The 20,389-nt window shown below is 35.4% G+C and overlaps 1 protein-coding gene across 1 annotated transcript in view; it reads right to left on the bottom strand.

Annotated features, from left to right (window-relative positions):
• The window catches only part of MALRD1 (MAM and LDL receptor class A domain containing 1), a 278,695-nt gene that overhangs the window by 162,865 nt on the left and 95,441 nt on the right, over nt 1-20,389 (bottom strand). The window contains exons 21-23 of the mRNA XM_062567604.1: nt 4,736-4,892; nt 1,364-1,474; nt 175-388 (exon numbers count right to left, since the gene is read on the bottom strand). Coding sequence (XP_062423588.1) covers nt 175-388; nt 1,364-1,474; nt 4,736-4,892 — 482 coding nt within the window. The remainder of the gene's footprint in view (nt 1-174; nt 389-1,363; nt 1,475-4,735; nt 4,893-20,389) is intronic.

The following is a 20,389-nucleotide window of genomic DNA, read 5'->3' on the forward strand; positions in this document are numbered from 1 at the left end:
GTGATTTCAAATTAAATAATAATTTAAAATCCTTAAACATGAAGTAATATAATTAAATTATTACCTTCATGTTTGCCTTCTTAGCTGATGAGTTACTAACAGTATTCAGGCCTCAACAATTCACAGCAGGCACAGTTATTTATGATAATTAGAATTTAAAAATATTATACTTACTACAAATGTTAGGGTTCTCATCTGAGTTATCTGCACAGTGATTTACAAAATCACACAGGTTATCCCTTGGGATGCAGTACTTGTTGGCACACGTGAATTCCTCTAACGTGCAAGGTCTGTCTGGGATGAGCAAAGGGGAACAATCTTCAAAGGTAATATCATCCACTGCCACATCTCCCATGTAACTGACACCACGTTTTGCCCTGAAAACAACCTAATAAAAATCACAGATATCTCAGTAAAGCACTGATAGATATATTAAAGCTTAGGCTTAGTAAAGCAAAACGATAGAACAGAGACTGTGATGGTCCTTGCAAGTCTTTCAATATGGAGCCATCAGTTCTTACTCCTAGAGCATGGTCCTGTGTAGACATGTAGCACTACTTGTACAGATCTGTCACTGTATTGAAGGATCACCATCTAACGTCAACCAAGTACAGAAGAGAGAAGGACTAACACAAAAGGTACTAGTTCCTGCTCTTCTTGAATTAACAGAGAGCTCCACTTACACGTGCAAAGTAAGCACGAAAAATATTAGTCTTTCATCAGTTATCTCCATGAATGTAACAAGAATGTTAAAGCCTCATTAAAAGCCATCCTAGACAGATGACTGCATTCGCTTTAGCTTATCTCACTATTGTCGCTTATAATCTTGTACAAACTACTGCAATTTTTGGCAAACCTGAAGTCACCTTTATGTACCAGGCAATGTAACTCATTTTAAAATACATTCCAGGATGTTTCTCTTTTTTAGAAAGACACAACTAAGCATTATAGACTCATGGCTAAGTATCTGCAAGAGGCTTACAGGTCAGGTCTTATTTTGAAGACAGCATGGTGTTCAAGACTCTTTTTTTCATAAAATAAATGTAATTCTGCTACACACTCAGGGGAAGGAAGTGGAAAAGTTCTAATCTGAGTAGGATTCAAGGATAGAAGGGATTTTCTGTCTCAAAAAGGGACATCATAATCTGATCAGGAATTTCTCAATCCCCTTCAAGGATTTGTCTGTAACTCCAATAACTGTTTAGAAGGCCAAGAATATGAGTTTCTTTATTGAATATGCACAAGAGGAGGCACAGCAGGTGTATGGGGAAAGGGGGAAATGAGAAGGAGAAAAATGCAGAAGGTATAAGTACCTAAAGCCAGCTGACTGACTAGAAAGTACATAAAATAAGAATACGCATACCTGAAAACTTGAACGAATTCCTAAGAACACTTCTGCTCTGTTCCACTGTGTACCTTGATTACCACTTTGAGCCCACAGTTCAGATGTCACGTTACCAATTTTACTGAGTACCTGAAAAGCAAACAATTCCAGATCACAGAAAAGTATTTCTAATGCTAATTCTCTTCAGATTCATTAAAATTAAACAATTTTGCTCCAAGTATCTAGTAGAAGTTATCCCTATATCACCATTTAAAATTAAATGCAAGAGGATTGCCAGTGTAAACCATTACTCTTTGGAAAGTTTTCTTCAAGCTTTTCTGATCTCCTCAGGAGCATACGCTTAGCTCAGGGCCTTATCCGGAGTAATTTATTCTATTAAATTATCTAGAGTAAAAAGTGGCTAGCCACAAATAAAAGTTGCTCAGCAAAGGGTCAGGATCCATGGAAAACAGCTCTAACCACCAGAGTAATGAAGAATATAATAGTACATGCATCTAATAGACTCTATTACATTATGTCCCTACAGCTCTGGGCTAGATTTAACATTCTATATGAAACAATCTTTTTTTTTTTCCTACAAATAAAAATCTATTCTTTCCATCCATAGACCAAACTTCATTTGTTTAGACAATGGAAGACTCACGAATCTCTTAACCTCAGTGAATGGTCATTGAGTTGGGTAAAGTTGACGCTTTTCCACATGAACACAAAGCCCTAAATATGTTTTGCTTTAACCTCTGGGGGATCTGAATTTGGTTAAGCTAACAGTAATGACAAAATGGAAGTTTGATGGTGTGTGTCAAGTTGTGTCTCCAGCCAGTACTCATACAGCTAAAAATCACCTCACCAGTTGCCTGAGCCCCCTCTGCTTTCAAGTATTTATTGCTACCCCATGTAATCTTTTTAGGGCAGCCAAGGCATTTTTCATCTTAATGAAAAAGTGGCATTTTTGGAAAATTTATGCAGTTCCATGAGTGTTTATGGTATTGTAGAACAGGTAAATTCTGCCAAGCAAATAGCAGAACCCTACACTGAAGAGCTGTCAATCCAGAGGAACAAAAGAAGCAGATGTAATATATTAAATAGAACAGAAAAACAAAGTAACACCTGGCTTTACAGACGAGAAAGAAGCTGTTCACAGAAAAAATGAATTTTAAGGAAAAAATAGGGATAATGAACATTGTTTTAGAGAATAAAGGGTACTGAAAAAGAAAAAATCCTCTTACATTTATATATACACAGTATATGAATAAGAATATAGCTATAAATGTGTGTCACTACAGAGGGATATAGACACATATTTTTATATACACAGTAGGTTATTTATTAAGGTTTACAACTTACATCCAAGGTTTCCTTGTACCCTAAAGCATTTAGAAGCCCTATATATTTTGATTATTTTGTAACTTGCTCAAAAAGTAGCTACTCTGGTAGAGCAACTCGACTTTGGTGGAGTTACCCATGCCAAATTAGATGGCAGAAACCAGAAAAAATGGTTCAAGAAATATTCACGGGGGCTGCACAATAAAACTTTAGCAAGTTATAGAAACACAGCAAGGCAACCATTCAGGCATATAGCAGATAGGAGAGTCTTCTGTATGACCTGGTTTGATATAGACTAACATTCAAAATATCAAAACTTGTAAATTAAAAATGTGGTGGTCATGGGGGATGAGATTGACAGAAGAAATCTGGTGATTTTCAACCATAAAAAGATGCACTCATATAATGCTGACAATATCTAGAAGAAAATAATGAATGATTGTCTAAATAACTTTGTATTCTGTATTATTCCTACATTCATTATTAACTGAAAAATTAAACAAATAAAAATAAACAATTAATTATAATGCTTAAAATTCAAAGATTTTGTGATTGCAAAGATTTTGTGATGCGAAGATTTTTTGGTAGGTCTTAAAATCCATTAAGTTACATCTGACAGAGTGAAGTGGTTGTCTCTCACGTTGGAACTGAGAAAAAATTATATAAATTTATATATAAATTTGCCTTTTGTAGTGGTACTTTTACATTGTAATTCTGGAAATGACGCCATACGATTTGCTGTTACTTTCTGCAAAACACTCGGTGGGCTTGCTTCCAAGTAATGCGGATTCCTAGGTTTTACAGAAGCTTTGGGACACTGGAGCAAATACAGGAAGCCAAAGTGAATCAACCTGTTCCAGGACTTTAAACTGAGGACAAAGCATCTTTATTCTGTGATCACCTACTAATTCTGATGAATTAGAATTTGTCTACTTGGCAAGTACCCTAGCATCTGCGTTATTTATTTGGGAGAATTCAGTGCTATTGCTGAAAAATGGTTCAGAAAAATGCATGAAAATCCAGAGCATGCTTCCTCTGAACATTTAGCAAATCACATACGTGGGATGTGGGACATACATGAAGGAAATCACATCCTAATTTTCACTTCTAATTTCAATAACATTTTAATTTTGTCTTCAAAACAGCTGATCTCAGGCAGCTTTTTACTGTAATTGCACTTTGTTATTCAGAGAAATTTGGATGTAACTAAGCTGCTGAGAATTTCTTTGGACAATTAAATTCACATGCACTGGCTTACGGATGCATCTGAAGTTCACTGAATTACTAATTTGATTCTGGGTGAGCATGTGATTGAGTATTTTATTTTGAATATCTTCATAATCAATTTCTGACGTTGTAGTTATTGCACCAAATTCAGTAGAAGTCCCACTTCTATAGTTACTCAGATTTATGGCATAAAATTTATTGAGAAAAATGTTGCTGTTTATTCAGTCCCTTTGCAGGAATTTGGTCTGAACAAGTTGCATTTCCTTTACATAAATGCCTTTATTCTAAAATAAAAGAGTATGGATAAGAAATCTTGTTATGTTTAAGTCCTAGAAATATCTCAGTTTTACTTGTTTTAATACAATTAACCTTAGAAGAATATATGTTAATTTTTCAAAGGAAAAACATAGCAACATAACAAAATGCTAATTCTACAAAATTGCATCAGAATTAATCTGAGCGCAATCATTTTGTTTTCAGTGCTCCCATCACATACAGCCAAAAATGTTGATGTTCAGATATCTCCTGAGGTTTGATGTTTTTAAGTGTCAAAGGTTATTGTGCAGTACAAGGCTTTTTCTTGTACAGAAGCTCCATTCATGGTATATTTACAAAGGTCATCATTTTAGGTTGTTGTAAAAAGTCACGTTTTCCACAGCTCACTCGAGGTAATGCTTCCTTCGGATCATAACCTCTGGAGAGCAGTGGAGTGTTAGTAATTGCTCATTTTCATTTATTAGCAGTCTAGCTTTTAATGAAACTAAATGACAAGGCATGAGTTTTCTCACAGGAATTTCAGGCAGTAAAAAACCTCCAGACCTTCCCAAACTTTCTCCTTACCTGCAGAGAACCTACTGTTGCACCAGTCATATAGTTCCAGAACACCATTTTGCATTTCGGCCCAGTAAGGGAGATAACTGGAGTAGCAATGTCAGCAGTTTGACCAAATTCTCCAGCCGAGCTGTCTGCAAACAGATACCAGCCTTCTTTGGTAAACCTGCTCAGAGAAAAGGGTTTTTTTCTTTATTTACAGAAAACATGTAATCATAATTACATTCCTGTATTAAAATGGTAATGGTTATATGGTTATACTAAAATCATATATGGTCTTATGCTTATATTAAAATGGTAATAACTCTTTATACAGATACAGCTCCTTCTAGCTGAGTGTCTGGATGCTCTTTAGTTAAACAGCATATTGCTAGAGTCTCAAAAAAAACTTTAAAAAGTATTTCCATATCACAGACAGGCAAAGCAAAATACAGAGCTGGTGCTTGCCTTTACCCACCATGTCATACTCCTGAGGGCTGGGGCTCTGCTGTTGCTGTTTTGGTTTTGTCTGTTTGGCTTCCTTTCCTCAGGGAAATCAGAGGTCTAGATACAAATGAGGCACACATGAATGTCCTCCTGGTTTGGAGTCAGGAAACAAAAAGACTTTGGGTGAAATTCTTTGGCCTGAGCTACTGGGGACTCTATCAGTAGCCAGGTACAGTATACATCAGACTTTGAATGTCTACAGAAGGACTGGGACTACAGTTTTTGTATTTTGAAAAGCTAAGTTTTGGCTCCTTAAAAAATTCATTTTCAAAATAAAACGTAGCTGTTGACCAAACAGAAGATTTTGCTTTCTTCAGTGGAGTTGCTAGGTACTCAGTACTCCTCAAAACAAAGAACTTTGCCAACAACAGCTTACAAACCTGACTATGTGACCTATTTTTTAAAAAATGTTTCCACCACAAATGCAGTCACTTTAGGAATAGCGCATTCTAACTACTATAGCATATAAAGTAAAACAGGTTAAGACAGGGAACGTTTTCTCTGTATTCACAAAGCAATTTTTTCTGAGAATCTGATGCTCTTAATTAATTCACTCATCCTTAGAGTCATGTATGCAGTTACTTGTTTCTAATATGACTAATGACAGATTGATAGCCTGCAAACAGCCTGATCTACCCTGGTAGCCCAGGGCATAGAATTTCATTCATTATCTTCCTTATCATGTATAACTTACTTACAGTTGGACTTCAGCATATTTTTAAATTAAAGTCTCTCCTTTTCTCCTCTTGATAGTTAAGAAGCACTAAAGTTTCATTTTGTAGAAACATTAAAAACTAGTGATAGACATAGACAGTGATAGACAGTAAATGGTCCTTAAAAATTCTCGCAAATCTGTATTTTTTTTTAACATTTCTTGTTACATAAGACATTGCTTCCCCCCCTCAGAAGTAGATCTCCCTCAGATCTCCCCATTAGAAAAAAAGGTTAAAAAGACAAATGTTAGGGTCATATCAAACTACAGAAAATGCTTTGGGTAGCTGAAAATAGTAGGTAATAGTAGGTACCAATTTTGGTAATAGAAAACATTTTGGTAATCCCAGGGTGCTTCCTCCAGCAGGGCAACATGCAGTACCAATACTTCTGTTTAAAATGAGGTCAGCACACTTATTAGTTAACCAGCAGCAGCACATTTCTGTAGTCATTATGCGTTTGTTTGCGTTATGCAAAACCTTATGTAGCATGCAAGAATGAGAGAATTGTATTTGCAGATATTGGGAAAGATGTGTGGGCAAAACCTCCCCAAATGTAAAAAGGCAAAAGGGTGAATTATCCCCACAACTTCTCTTTAGCTAGAAAATATAATTCACAGGTCTAAAATAGTAATACATTTGTCCTTTAAATTTAAAGTGAAACACTTAAAGGACCAATAAAATGAAGGAACTTATGCAGGAAATGCATATTTTGCAGATAGTTTCTTACATCTTAATTTGATGACATGATATTTATATATATATATATATATATATATATATATATATATGATTGACAACTGAAAAAATGAAGACTTTATATAAAAACTCAGTAGTGTGGGAGGGGTTGCTCATGCACATATTCTTGGATAGAAATAAGTACACTACAGGAGAGTAGTAGTCATGATCAGGGTTAACATTTCTACTGCCACTCATAAAGTATAACAAGTTATTCTATGGAAATATCTTATTTTCTTACAACAGAAATTCCCAACAGTTTACAGTTTATTAACATAAAATCTTACCATATACAAATAGATATTTTTGAAGGAGGAAAAATTTGTTTGAAAAATACATTTTAAAATGTGGGGCCAGACCTTCACCTGGTGTAGTTCAGAGAGTTACAAGTAAAATCACTGGGGACTGCTTATAAAGCCAAGAGGTGTCAGTCTGGTGGTATTCCAGAGGCAAGAGGAATGATCTGGAGAAAAGAGAATCTTCTTCACAACCTTATTTTTCTTTTCATTTAGAAGTAGAAGAGAGAAGTGACTGAAACTTTTTTTTTTTTTTTAATCACTCTATGCTGATGACTCACACAGCTTTATAATTACTCTATATACTCACACCATACCTGGGAGAGTAGCCTAAATGTTCAGAAATAAACTATTACAGAATATAAGTGCAAAATAGAGTAAAATGTATGCAAACATTAGGACATTTAGGTAAAAAATAATCCCAAACTAAAAAAGAAGCATTTTTGTTAAAAAAGCTTTTCCTAATTGGCTACATGTAGTAAAAGAGATGATCCTTTGAAAATCACAGACATTGTAACACAGTGACAGTCACGTAGTCACAGGTATTTCAAGTAAGTTTCTATCTGGTATATTCTCTTAGGTTATTGCTCTCCTCTTTGCTGAAAAAGGCTGCTATTTCAATATAGTAATTTCAGTAATTTTCAGTTTGTTATTATCCTTGGCTCTGGGTTTTCTGTCTGAGTCTTTCTTGAATATAAAAGAATACTGCTTCTCTCCAGGTTTGCAAAAATATTTTAAACTTCAAAATTTACTCTCGACTGGGAACTCATACCTTCAGTGGCCTGTAAGTGGCATATTTAAAACAAAATTCAAGAAGGCTAAGTAAAAATTGTGAAGCAGAATGATAAAGGGCTCTGAAATGCAGTAGCACCTATACCCCTCATACTTCCCATAATATTCCGCATTTAGTTCAGGCCTCCAGTGAGATTAGTTTGAATCAGTAAGTGGAGTACAATCAGCACTATGAGGAAATGCAAACGTCCGTCTCTTATTTGCTGTTCTGTCAGATCAGTCTTTGTGCTGAAGGCAGACCAAAATCACATCACTCCATCTAGGTATTTCTGGTCCCATATTAAATTCTAAGAAAGGAAATGCCATTGGGATTTTTTGGCCCTTGCTTCACTCTTTGCCATAAAGTTATATTTAAAAATAGTAAACGGTATTAAAGTCCTGTGGGTGATACACTTGACTGAGTGCTAGCTCATTAAACAGTGAGGGAGTATGCAGTTACAAGAACACTAAGGGAATGTGAAGGAGTAAGGGAAATGGAGAGACCAGAAGGGGCTGGATAAATGTGTACAGCATCCCCATGTACATAACCTTCATGCCTATCGTGGAAGTCCTTGCACTTACAATTGCAAAACTGAAATAATTTTGGCATATCCATGTTGTTAAGAGGAAAGCTTTTTCTAGTGCATGTAGCTAATATTAACTTGCTCACAGGGCAAAGCAATCGCTGTCTTGAATTCGTTCCACTGGCTGGTATAGCAACCTGCAAAGGATTTACAGGGAAATGCACACTGCTTCGGGGGGAAGAGCTTGGAGGAAGCAATAAGAAATTCTGTTTACATGTGGTTGACATACATAGATTGCCTGTACCCTCTATGGATATGTCTTTTGTAGCAGAGTCAGTCAACATACATGCAATCCTCTATTCAGTCTGTCAAGGTAGTATAAGATTTCTTTAGAACTGGTCAATACATGTTTTAAACCAGCCAGTAGTACGCTTCCAAATAAGCACTCCCCACCTCATTTTTTTTTTTTCCAAATGAGACCTCCAGCCCAATGGAACAACTGCTAAAGAAATATTTTTTCCATGTGTATAAAAGCAAGCAAACCTGGCCTTGCACACAGTGCTTATATAAGGGCTGAAATTCAGTTTAATATACAGGCTGCCCTATCAGGAAAGAGGGCTGGAAGATCCCAGGCTTGTTTGGAAAATTAGCCCATAGAAAGCCTCTAAAAACATTGGCAGCCACAATAGATGTCATTAAAATTTGATATTTACCCTTTGAAAGTAATTAATTTTACTTCTGTACGATGAGTATTCCCTATTACAGAAATTCCTATAACACTGCAATAATCCTAATTAATTTCAAAGGGTAAATACCAATATTTTAATGGATGTACATATTTCAAAATAAGCAACTGGGCTATATTTTCATACTACGATTTTGTTAACAATTAAAGTTGCAAGTGGCTTTTAATACACATTAGCAGGCATACATAGAAGTGTCCTAGCTGTACTTCCCCGTCAAGCATTCAGGAGAGCATAAGGGAACTGAATACAGTAACTGGAAATTAGCACTGAGGGAAAGATCTGATTTAATTTAGTGATGGACACCTAACTTAAAAATTCAAATAACATAGGAATCTCTCAGGTTTTGAATGTGTAAATTCATCAATGTAACTCCTACAAAATGTGTGAGAATCTCTAATTTAAGTGCCTAGATGGACTTATCAAATGTGCATTTTCTCTGGTGTTCACTTAGAATGAAAACTAGATCTAGCTGGAAAATAACATCTTCATTTCATAAGTGAGTTCTGATTTCTTTCCAATTCTCAACAATAATAAGAATTTTAAAAAAGAGGCAAATAAGAGAATGAAAATTCCTTAGAGGAATAAGCACCCGAATGATCTGCATAGTATACTAGAAATGTTGAAATCCAGAAAGCAGCAGCTCCCATATTCATTTTATTTTTCCTGGATATATATGTCCGTAAACACTGTGTAGCATTTATATAGCAAGTCAGAGACCCACAGACGTGTTGAAGTTATCATGCATCTAAACCGTGATTCTCCAACACAATCTGTCTAGGGTCTGTCTAGTCAGAGTGTCCTGGCTGTTGTGGGTTTCCATGCACGTGGAAATCCCCGACAAAAGGCCAAAAGCAGTAGGGCTCTAGATGGTATGAAAAACAGCACTCTCCTGACAAAAGTGGCAGGATCGTGAGGTACTGGACATAGCAGCAGAATGTAGGCCATCAAAGCTTACTTTCATGGTTTGAATCGATCAAGGCAGTGGCTTCAATTTGCATTTACCACATCCCACGAACCCTGTATTGGAGCAGTGGGGCTGAGGGAGGTCAGTATTTTTTCTACTCTGTCTATTCCCTCTCCTCCAAGAACTTAGGTAATCATCTGCCAGAAGTTTTACCAAAGTTAAGGTGTTTTCAAGAGAATTTCAGGTTCAGCTTAGTTGGGATTCTAGTTAGAAAATATTTCATCAAAGACTTCTGAGCAACATTCTGACATTATTGTTTCATAAGCTAAGAGGGAGTTAAAACTTTCTCGTTCTTTCTTGCTTATAGTGTCAGGGACCATATGCTACGAAATTCTGGTAAAAAAATAAGTAGATACAAATAAAAGTCTATATTTCAAGTCTTTAAAAAGGACCTTTTACACTTTCTAGCATTTGTGATGAAGGTTGCAATAGAAATATAAAGCCTCCAAAAATCATTATTATGACAGTATTCACAAAGAAATGGAGAAATAAGCTAGGCTTAATCTTTAGTATGTAAATATAAGGTAACTTCTCAGATCAATCGTAAAATGGGAAAGTAGTGTACATATTGTGCCTATAGCTCCATTTATTTGAAATAAGCTTTAAAGTGGGAAACAACTATTGAAAAAGAGAGTAGGAACAATATAGAAATGCACTCATAAAAGTGTAAAGCTTCTGTAAAAACAAAAACCTTAGTAGTTCCCTCAGTATTGCATCTGCCTAGAGAAATCACAAAACGGTGGTGAAAAAATTTGTGATCAGGAAGGGAAAACGGCTTAGTATTTGAGCACTCTTTGCCTTCCTCATACTCTGGGCAACAGCTACTCAATGCACTGACCATTACATGCATTATTTCAGCCAAAAGGTCACACATAATTTAAGAAGTCTGTGGATAGCTGTCAATGTTTTAGTGAAAACATATAATGTCCACGAACCTGAAGGAAGCGTGCCAGCTCATGACAAGCTTTATGAAAAGAATAAGACAAAAATTAACTTGTTTCTTTAACATCTGTGTTTGGTAGATATTCAACGTCTGCACAAGAAATAATTTGATTCCTTATACTCTGCATATGATATAGGATGTCCTGTTACAGATCGTAATATGTGAACAGATCTTTTACAGCCCCAATCTTTCAATGAATGACTTGCACATAACATATTCGTTAGCTTCTGTAAAGCGCTATCCGGAATAAAGAATTGCAGCGGTGAAGATATTATTGCAGAAAAAGAATATATATGAAAAATTAAAATGTTATGACGTGTAACTTTCAGTAATCTTAGACGACAATATGAACTCCAATAACCTAATTAATTCTATTGCATGCATCACAGGAAGTTTTTCTCCACTGAATCCTTCAAACTGCTTAACTATTAATAAGTTTTCAACAGGCAATAATTCAAACCTTGTATTTAACATCTAGAAAGAAAAGAATAAAATATCATAGGCTCCAGCATTCTGTAAAATTTTGAAGTCATTAAAAAGGAACTGAAAGTAAATGGTGGTCAAGAATGTAGATCTCCACCTTAAGTAATATGTGACAAATTCAAGATCAGACGGAGTTAATTTCCAAGAAACTAAGTTCTTCTACTGTGATTTGAAAAGGGATGTTATACAGTCACCTTGCACAAATATTTAACACACACACATAAAGAACTCAGAATCAAAAAATGTAATTGTCATATCATAACCAAGTGGAAGGAAATTTTCTAGAAGGCAACAAAGGACATAACAGAACTGTTTCCTGGTGCAGAAACCATCCTTTGGCAGTGTTTATAGACAGTTAACTGTTGGATGTCAATAGACTTGAGTTTTTTTCATTGTTTTGGGGTCAGGATTATGCTTCTAGAGTCTAGTTAAAACTTTAATATTCTGTTTATTTCATATGTCTTGTAATCTAATCACTAAATCCTACTTCCCTTAGTGGGCCTGAATACAATGTTTAGCAACAGCTATTACAAGAAATATTATATGATAAGCAATTCTAGATAGAATAATACGAGAATACAAGTAATAGTTTAGTACCTATAGTATATGAGCAACTACTTATGGTAGGTTAGGACAATTCAGCACTAGTTAGACTAAGTAGAAGCTACAAGATCAGAAAACATCAGAACTGGGGAGCAGATGAGCCAGGGCTATCCAGCAGAGGCAAGATTCAGAAAAAAAACAAAAAAATCTTGAGCACTAAGTAGCTAATAAATTTAAGTTTTAATTTATTGAAATTTATATTAAAAGTAAGTTTATATACAACTAGTTTATACTAGTTAAGCTATTTTACTTTATTAATATACTAAAAAAACCTCCAGTGCCTCAACTACATTCTTTGTCCTTGAACCAATGTTCGTCCAGAGGTTGTTCTCATACTCGAGCCTTCCTGAAGCTTAGTTACAGAGCTAAGTAAGGTTTATGCGCTAACAGGGACAGGAAAATCACTCTTCTTTAAAATTCTCTTTTCTCTTTAATGTAAGCATCACTCTTTCTTCTTTTTACACTTTTTATTTGCATCTATATTTACATAATCTTTATTTGCCTACACAAATATCAAGGCATACAGATTTGCTGCTTTCTATCTCTATTGCATTATTCATTATTCATTATTTACTGATTGTATTGCATGCCAAAGTTGCTATGCAAAATTATTTTCGTCTGTTACTGTGAAAGACTAGTCTCTTTGAGGAAGATTCTTTGATCTCCCATGATTTCCCAGCTAACATCTCAGGGTCAGCACCTTCTCCTAAACACATTTAAAATTGGATTAGGTCCAACGGTGTTAATGCAAAGCGCTAGAGACAAAATTTTCTAACCTATCTAAACTTTGGCACAAAAGTAAAGTACTGAGTTTCAGCAGTTAACTGTAACTGAAACTGAAACATCAAATCACAAGCCACATATTGAGACCTGTAATTTGACACTAAAATTGGAAAGGAATTTCAAAGAAAATCACCGTATATGCGAGGAGGAATTCTTTCACTAAATCAGACTGCATTGTATTTATTATCAAATTCTTGGACTCAAAATTCTAAAACAAACATGCTCCAAAGAAGTGCTAAGTTCTTTCACCATGATACAAGTTATACTACATAAATTTTGCAGTATAAATTCAATTGATGTCAATATTTTAGAAAAAAGAATATGAATTCCAGAAAGAAAATGTACTAGTAACAGCTTTCTCATGAACAAGGAATAACCTCTTCACAGATTAATCTATTTTCATCATAAAATGAATCCCATTATTTGGCATCATAATAGAGTTTAAAAATATTTGAGTAAGCTCCCTTTTTCTGTGCAAACCCAGTTTTGATTAAATTACAACTACTTGGAATGGACTAGTTATCTGATATCACCCTGCAGAAAACTTTTGACCATAAGTTTATACTTGCAAGTAATTAGTATTTCACAGCTACATATTTAAGTTGGACACACAAGTAATATTAATACATTTTTTCCCCAATGAATTGTGCAGAACTTGGAATTACATTTTCACTACACTTTTCACCTCAATTTTTTTCCTCAAAAAAATTACAATATTTGTTTCAATTTCTTTAAATATAGTGTAGAAATTGCTTTACCAAAAAGAAAAAATGCACCATCTTCATTGTCTTCAGGGTGCTTTCTTTATCAACACATTGCTTCAGGATATATTAATATGTATTAACTAAATTACTCTGACAACTATGTATGCTTGTAGATTATTTTTCCATATACATATCTGAACTTTGGCACAAAAGACAGAAGCAGACACTGACAAATGGATTATGACAAGCCAAAAGATAATATAAAGCTGAAGTCTGATAATACTCCAGACTTAATCATGGAAGATGGCTCAGTTTTTGTAAATGCCTGTGGAATCATCTGATATTCGTAGTTGAATTTATGGTTCCAATTGTAAAGGGACAGGGGAAGAGTATAGAAACCTTACACACTGTGTCTTGTGCACTGCAGCCATCCACACTTTACTTACTGGAGGTAGCCAAAGGAGATGCTAGATATTCTCAGAAATTCTCAGGGAAAAAACAAGAGAATATGTGTACTAATATAACCATATAAAAGTTAAATCCATTTTTGTTGTATAAGATTTATATATGATTAGTTGGGACTTATATATGATATATCGTTATAACTTCTTATCAAATGACTGCCTTCAGTAGCCACAAATGAAACTATTTTAGGGGATAGTCAGAAATAAATGACAGATTTTAAGGAAAGCTATAGTTATAGGAACCACTGTTGTGTAAATGTAGAAAACATAGACGTATTTGCACTCATCTAATAAGATTAAAGAAACATAGTGCCTGGCTAACAGTTCTACCTATTTCTAGGTCAGCAACTATAACTGTCAATATATTCTTTGTTTTCAGTATTGCAGTCACTTAGGAATTTTGCTCAAATGGCTGAATTAATTGGAGGTTTTGAATATAAAACAAAATGAGAACAGTCACAAGTCTCTTTTCAGTTTACAGGGGATGAATGGACCAGAAATATTGATTTTAGATCAACTTGCCCAATAGCCGGTACTGTCCATAACATAAATTTGATTTGACAGCTCCAGCTTTGGAGAGTAAGGATGTTAAAGAATAAAATTTCTTACTCTTAAAATCATCTTTATGCTACTTGATACTCTCAAGGCAGGAGCATATCTGATGTGGTCTGCTCAGTGCAATTCAAGATTTTTATTTCGTTATTTCTTTAGTTTACTCAAGTCTTTATTCAGATCTAGTGTACACCAGTTCAGTTTGAGAAGAATCACAAGAATTGCATGCATATAAACACAAACTAGGACAGAGCCTGTGATACATATATATGTGAGAATACGCTAAATAAACTCTTCTTTACATAGAGAAAACATCCCCTTCCTTTCATTTTCCATTTTCTTGGCGAGTACTATAAACCTGTTCTTGGAGAGATCTGTGGAGCCTCTGAGATTTAATTTTACATTTTTCACTTCATTGTAGATAAGGTTCCCAAGTGAGAAGGATATATAGATAAACACACACACACACACACACAGACTTGTATAAAGAAATAATACATTTGAGAACAGATCTATGGAGTGTAAAAGCACTACATAAAGCTCCTCTTATGTTTAAATGTAACTATCTATAGTACTCACAGTACTCTCCATCGCTAAAAGACTCATTTTACATGCACTGCTAATAATTTCACAACATCTCCAAGCAATTCTTACTTTAAAAAAAAAAAAAAAAAAAAAAAGCACAACCTAAACAGAAAGCAATAACAAGTCCAAAATAAATATACTATGGTGGAATATGTCTAACTCCTCAGACACCCATCCACGTAAAATGACAAACACAGAATTGATGTAGTGAGTACTTGATGTGGCATATTGCACTGAGGTTTGGTTTGTGCCTTCAGGAAGATATTTCTTCTCAGGAATTACTATTTTTTTTTCTTTTTGTTGGAATGCAGATAGCTTTCTGTTAATGCCCATCAGTCCTTTAAAAATAATTCCATACATTTTAAACACATTTGAGCTGCTTTGGGGATTGCCTCTACAAAGCAGAGGCTCTGATTACACAGTAGAACTTGTTCAGAGATTTTTTTAAAAGAAATTCAAGAAAAAAAAGAAGGTGTATAAGAATTTCATTGCTCTGTGCATTGTTAATGTATCCCTTGCTAAAAGATCAAAAGAATCTCTTGATAGAAAAAAAAATTTTAAAACAAAAAGCACATCTAAGCGGTCCAAAGGAAATTTTTAACAGTGCTTTACAGGAGAAACTGGAATTTTATAAATGAGACTTAATTACTTTTTGTAGATTCATCTGGCAGTTGTTTAACTATGGGGAAAAGAATACAAAGGGCTATACAGACTTGCAGAACAGACTGGGAAATGGCTGCCTATCAGTGTAAATTAGGAACTTTGGAGCAGTTAGCGATACTGTATAATCGCAGCAGAAGAGGTGAGTGAGGTGCATCCACTCAAGTCTCTGCTTAGCCTCTCGGGACAGTTTTGCAAACTGAGCTGAGTGCCACACTGCCATACCACAGCTATCGGATACATAGGTTAATAAAATAGGTTACTGAAAGAAAGCTGGAGTAGGTGTATCCGTATCAGCTCTAATCACACCTGAACTACGGCACGGACGCACAGACTACAGTCAGGGAGGAAAGTGCACAATGCTGTATGGATCACCAGTTTGATTAAACATTTTAAATCCTATGTTCATTCTCACATTAGATCAACAGAACATTTTGGAAGCGCTGCTTCAGAAAACATAGATTTCTTGCTCAGACAAAACATGTCATTGTGCACTCCTGTAAATACAGTTGCATCTTTCTGTATGAATTATGCATTTGCGGATTTTGCAAATCTCCAAACTCTCTGAGCTGTACATGTGTGTCTTTAAAAGTGCATAAAGCATGAGTTCCTTTAACAACAGAAACTGTCTTGTTGGCTTGAGTCTACTTAGAAAGAGAAGAACCAGAGAATGACTGATATCCAGAACTAAAGCCCAATAAACTTAGCTGCAAACAGTAAGAGCCATTATAGTTGAAGAGTAGGGCAAAGATTAGTAGGTTATTATTCAGCCTAATCCCTTTTTCCTTCCTTGCTTTATTCTGTCAGTGTCACTGTTCTTAGAGATTCCTTTCAAGATCCATCAGTAAGACTTAAAAGTATTGCAGCATACCAAACACTACACAAAACAAATGCCATGAGAGATGAAAGATTCCTTGTTTTGGTCATAACACAACAATTAGTTAGATTTTCTCTATTGGATGTTGTAGTCGGATGGCTTCTAACTGACACAGAGCTGAGATTAATTCATGGCTTTTCTGTGGGTCCTCTGAACCTGCCAAACCTCATTAGCATTCTGTCATATCTCTGCAAATCCTCTGAGTCTGAAGGCAAAAAGAAACAATGAGTGAATCTCCTTCTCAAGTGACCAAGTCGGAGGTGAAAACACTACCACAACTTCTAATCATGATGGACGTTAGTTTTAATTAGCCATTTTCTGCGTTACAGTACAATATAAAATTGCACTTGACTGTAACAAACTCCTCAGTACCTACATTTTTGCTTAGTATCTAATGTCTAATACTGTTGATCTTGCTACCTTATTGTCATACAGATATTTACCAGAGTACAAAGTGTTTTATCATCTGTGATACTTTGCTAATACTTCCATGAAGTACTTGCACAAATTAGTCCATATTGAACAGCCACTTAGAGAACAAGCTTATACTAAGCTGCACTTTGTTCATAAAAGACTGCAGAGGAAAATCTCAGTTTTCTGAACCTTGATTATCTGAACTATTATTCTCTGAAAAATTCCTAATTAAACAAAAATGATTACAGAATGAATTGCCAAGGACATACTTCAAGAAATGTAGTGCTTCTCTTTGTGGCTGGCATGAGGGATAGTTCTTCTTTCTCCCTTCTCAATCTTCCTTTTTATACAAAGAAAACTTTACCGTTACAGTCAATACATACCATCAGCCATGGATGCTGCAAACGAAACTTTGTGCATGTAAGCCTGTCTCAACATCACGTGTGCAATGCTTTGCAGCTCAGAGCTGATCAGAGCGCTGTCCCCTTTACACAAGGCATTCCTCAAGTGAACTTTGCCACTGTGGAGACTGTAGCATTTGCAATGTACTCAAAAACGTGTTTCAATGTACACTTCAGTGCTAGTGTTATTATCTCACCTCTGTCAGGGTCAACAGCACAGAACAAGGGGGATTTGGACATGCAATGAAGTATAAGGATAAAAAATTGAAGTGCCGTGTGTCCCCTCTACATTTTCATTTTATTGTTGAACCTCTCCACATAGCTACAGTTAACTTTCTCTTTTCCAAAAATTTTTACATGAGTGATTTCCTGTGGGACTATAATCCTTTTCACCTATTTTGAAGCTCTTAGACTCTCAGCTTTAAAACAATTCTTGACTGGTGAAAACTGCTGGGATTAAGTATATTATTTTGGCCTCTAATTTTTGTATAAATTTGTCTATGCTAAAATTTGATAGTGATTGTCTGAAAAGCAGACACAAAAGTGAGATGTGTGCTAAACATGCAGTTGTCAAGTGAGCTACAATTACACAGTAATAATTATCATGTGAGCTTAGAATTTTGGTTTCATATCCCTTTGGTCAGCCATTTTGACAACATATTTGAGTGTGAACTATCATATCAAGTGTTTACAGTGTTTTCAAGTAACAATCATATCCAGATATCACTACCAATTTCAAAAAAATCACGGCATCACTAATCACTTTCAAATAAAATCAACATAGGTAGTTATCCATTTGCTGACATCTGTACACTTAAGGTTTACTAATTAATACTTTCGCCACTAGAGCATTTAGAAACCTACTTGAAATAGGAAAGTCCCAGCTGCTAAGCAGTACTAAAAGAACACTCTAAGAGCTCCAATTTCATATACACGTCGTGGTCATTTCACCGCACAACGCCAGTGCTACCTAGCTCTCCACAAAATCTGTGTCGGTCAGTTTGCAGCCAAGCCAAGGACAGCTGGGCTGCCGGGAATACTCCGGTAATGGCTGCTATTCACATAGCCTTGGGATAGATATGCAGGCAGAAGTTGTTCTGCCCTCTGTTTCTGAAGTCATTAGTTTCACTCAATTAATGCAATTACAGGTTCAAAGGCTCCTACCTGCACTTCACAGTTTGCCAGTCTAGGTGAGGCGGGCCCAGATGTGTGTTGCATAGGAAGCAGATGGTTTGGGTCTCGGCTATTTGTAGGTAGTTTGCTCAAAGAAGTAATTATAAACTGCCCTGTAGTATGTTCTTGCATTAGGATGAATCTGATCGTTTCTACCCATACTTCTGTGTGTTTTACTATAATATGAAAATACACAGGATACAGTATTACAGCTTTTCTCATCTATATTTATGGAAATTTTGGGAAAAAAATGGATGGAAAATATATATAATATTTCTGTGTTTCAATTCAACAAAAGCACTACTCTGTATTTCCTGCTATAGTACGGAAGCCTCATGCTCTCATTCTGCTCTATAGTCTAATAAACAAGGGGAGTAAGGAAACAGCAAAACTAAATTACATCTAATGTGAAACATCACAACAACAGCAATACATTTTGGAGTTGTCTAAAATCTGCAATTTTATAGATCATTCCCTTTCTCTATATAACAGTCCTTTTCAATATACAGTTAGTTGCATCAAATTCCCCCAAATCTGTTGAAAAACAATAATACAATTTCATATATCACTGTACCAATGCATGTCTGTAGTAGAAATGCTGTGAAAGGATTTACTAAGGATAAATATGGTGCTAAATATCAGCTAATATATAACAATTAAAGAGCAGTCAGTTTAAGATGTGACAGCTAATTTAAGTTTTTTATTTTAATGGAATTCAGCTTCTTTCATGTACAAAATCTAGAGATCCAAATAACTGCATAGTAATGAAATTCTTTTTTGCTGCTGCTGAATGAGCATTTTTGTATTTGGATTTTTCAGTAGAAACATAAGGTAATTTTAATTAAGTATTCAATCCAACTGTAACATATTAAACTGATTCTTTTAAAGTGGTAACACTATAATATAACTCTCATTTTACACTAGTAGCAATACAGCAGCTCCTTTGCTTATTTTTAAATTGAGATCCATTTATGTACTCTGTGTCTATTGCCACAGAAAGTAAACATACCTACCACTTGAAATAGGCATGTATTTTTCCATTCATGTTTTTGAGCATCTCTAATGCTTTATAGAAAGGTCCTTATTTGATGGAGTTGAAGTATGACTTTGTAAGTAGTCTGTACTTAAAAATACATCTGCTAGTCATATTTATGAATTTTGAGTCAATATATCTTAACTATTATTTTTAACTGGAGTATAAATTGCTTTAATTCTTTTTTTAAAGGTATATTTCTTATATTTTTTAAACTAGGTAAGGTCAAATCTCAGTGAAGAAAAATTAATTCTTTCTCTTTGAGTCGAATCGAATGAATATTTTCAGGAGCTAGTAATTATCATAAAGAAACTATATAGAATCCAAAACTGATTCAGAAATTCTCACTGATGGAGCAGAAACCTCTGAAGGTTTCCCCAGGCAACTGTAGGCCAGTAGGTCTCACCTCTATCCCTGGAAAGGTGATGGAACAGCTCATTCTGGATGTCATCTCGAGGCATACAGAGGAAAAGAAGGTGATCAGGAGTAGCCAGCCTGGATTCACCAAGGGGAAATCCTGCTTAACCAATCTGAGAGCCTTCTCTGATGGAATGACTGGCTGGGGAGATGAGGGCAGAGCAGTGCATGTTGTGTACCTTGACTTCAGCAAGGCTTTTGACACTGTCTCCCATAACACCCTCCTAGAGAAGCTCAGGAAGTGTGGGTTAGATGAGTGGACAGTGAGGTGGCTTGAGAACTGGCTGAAAGGCAGAGCTCAGAGGGTCGTCATTAGTGGCATGGAGTCTAGTTGGA

This window comes from Rhea pennata, chromosome 2, assembly GCF_028389875.1.
Source record: "Rhea pennata isolate bPtePen1 chromosome 2, bPtePen1.pri, whole genome shotgun sequence".
NCBI classification, from domain to species: domain Eukaryota; kingdom Metazoa; phylum Chordata; class Aves; order Rheiformes; family Rheidae; genus Rhea; species Rhea pennata.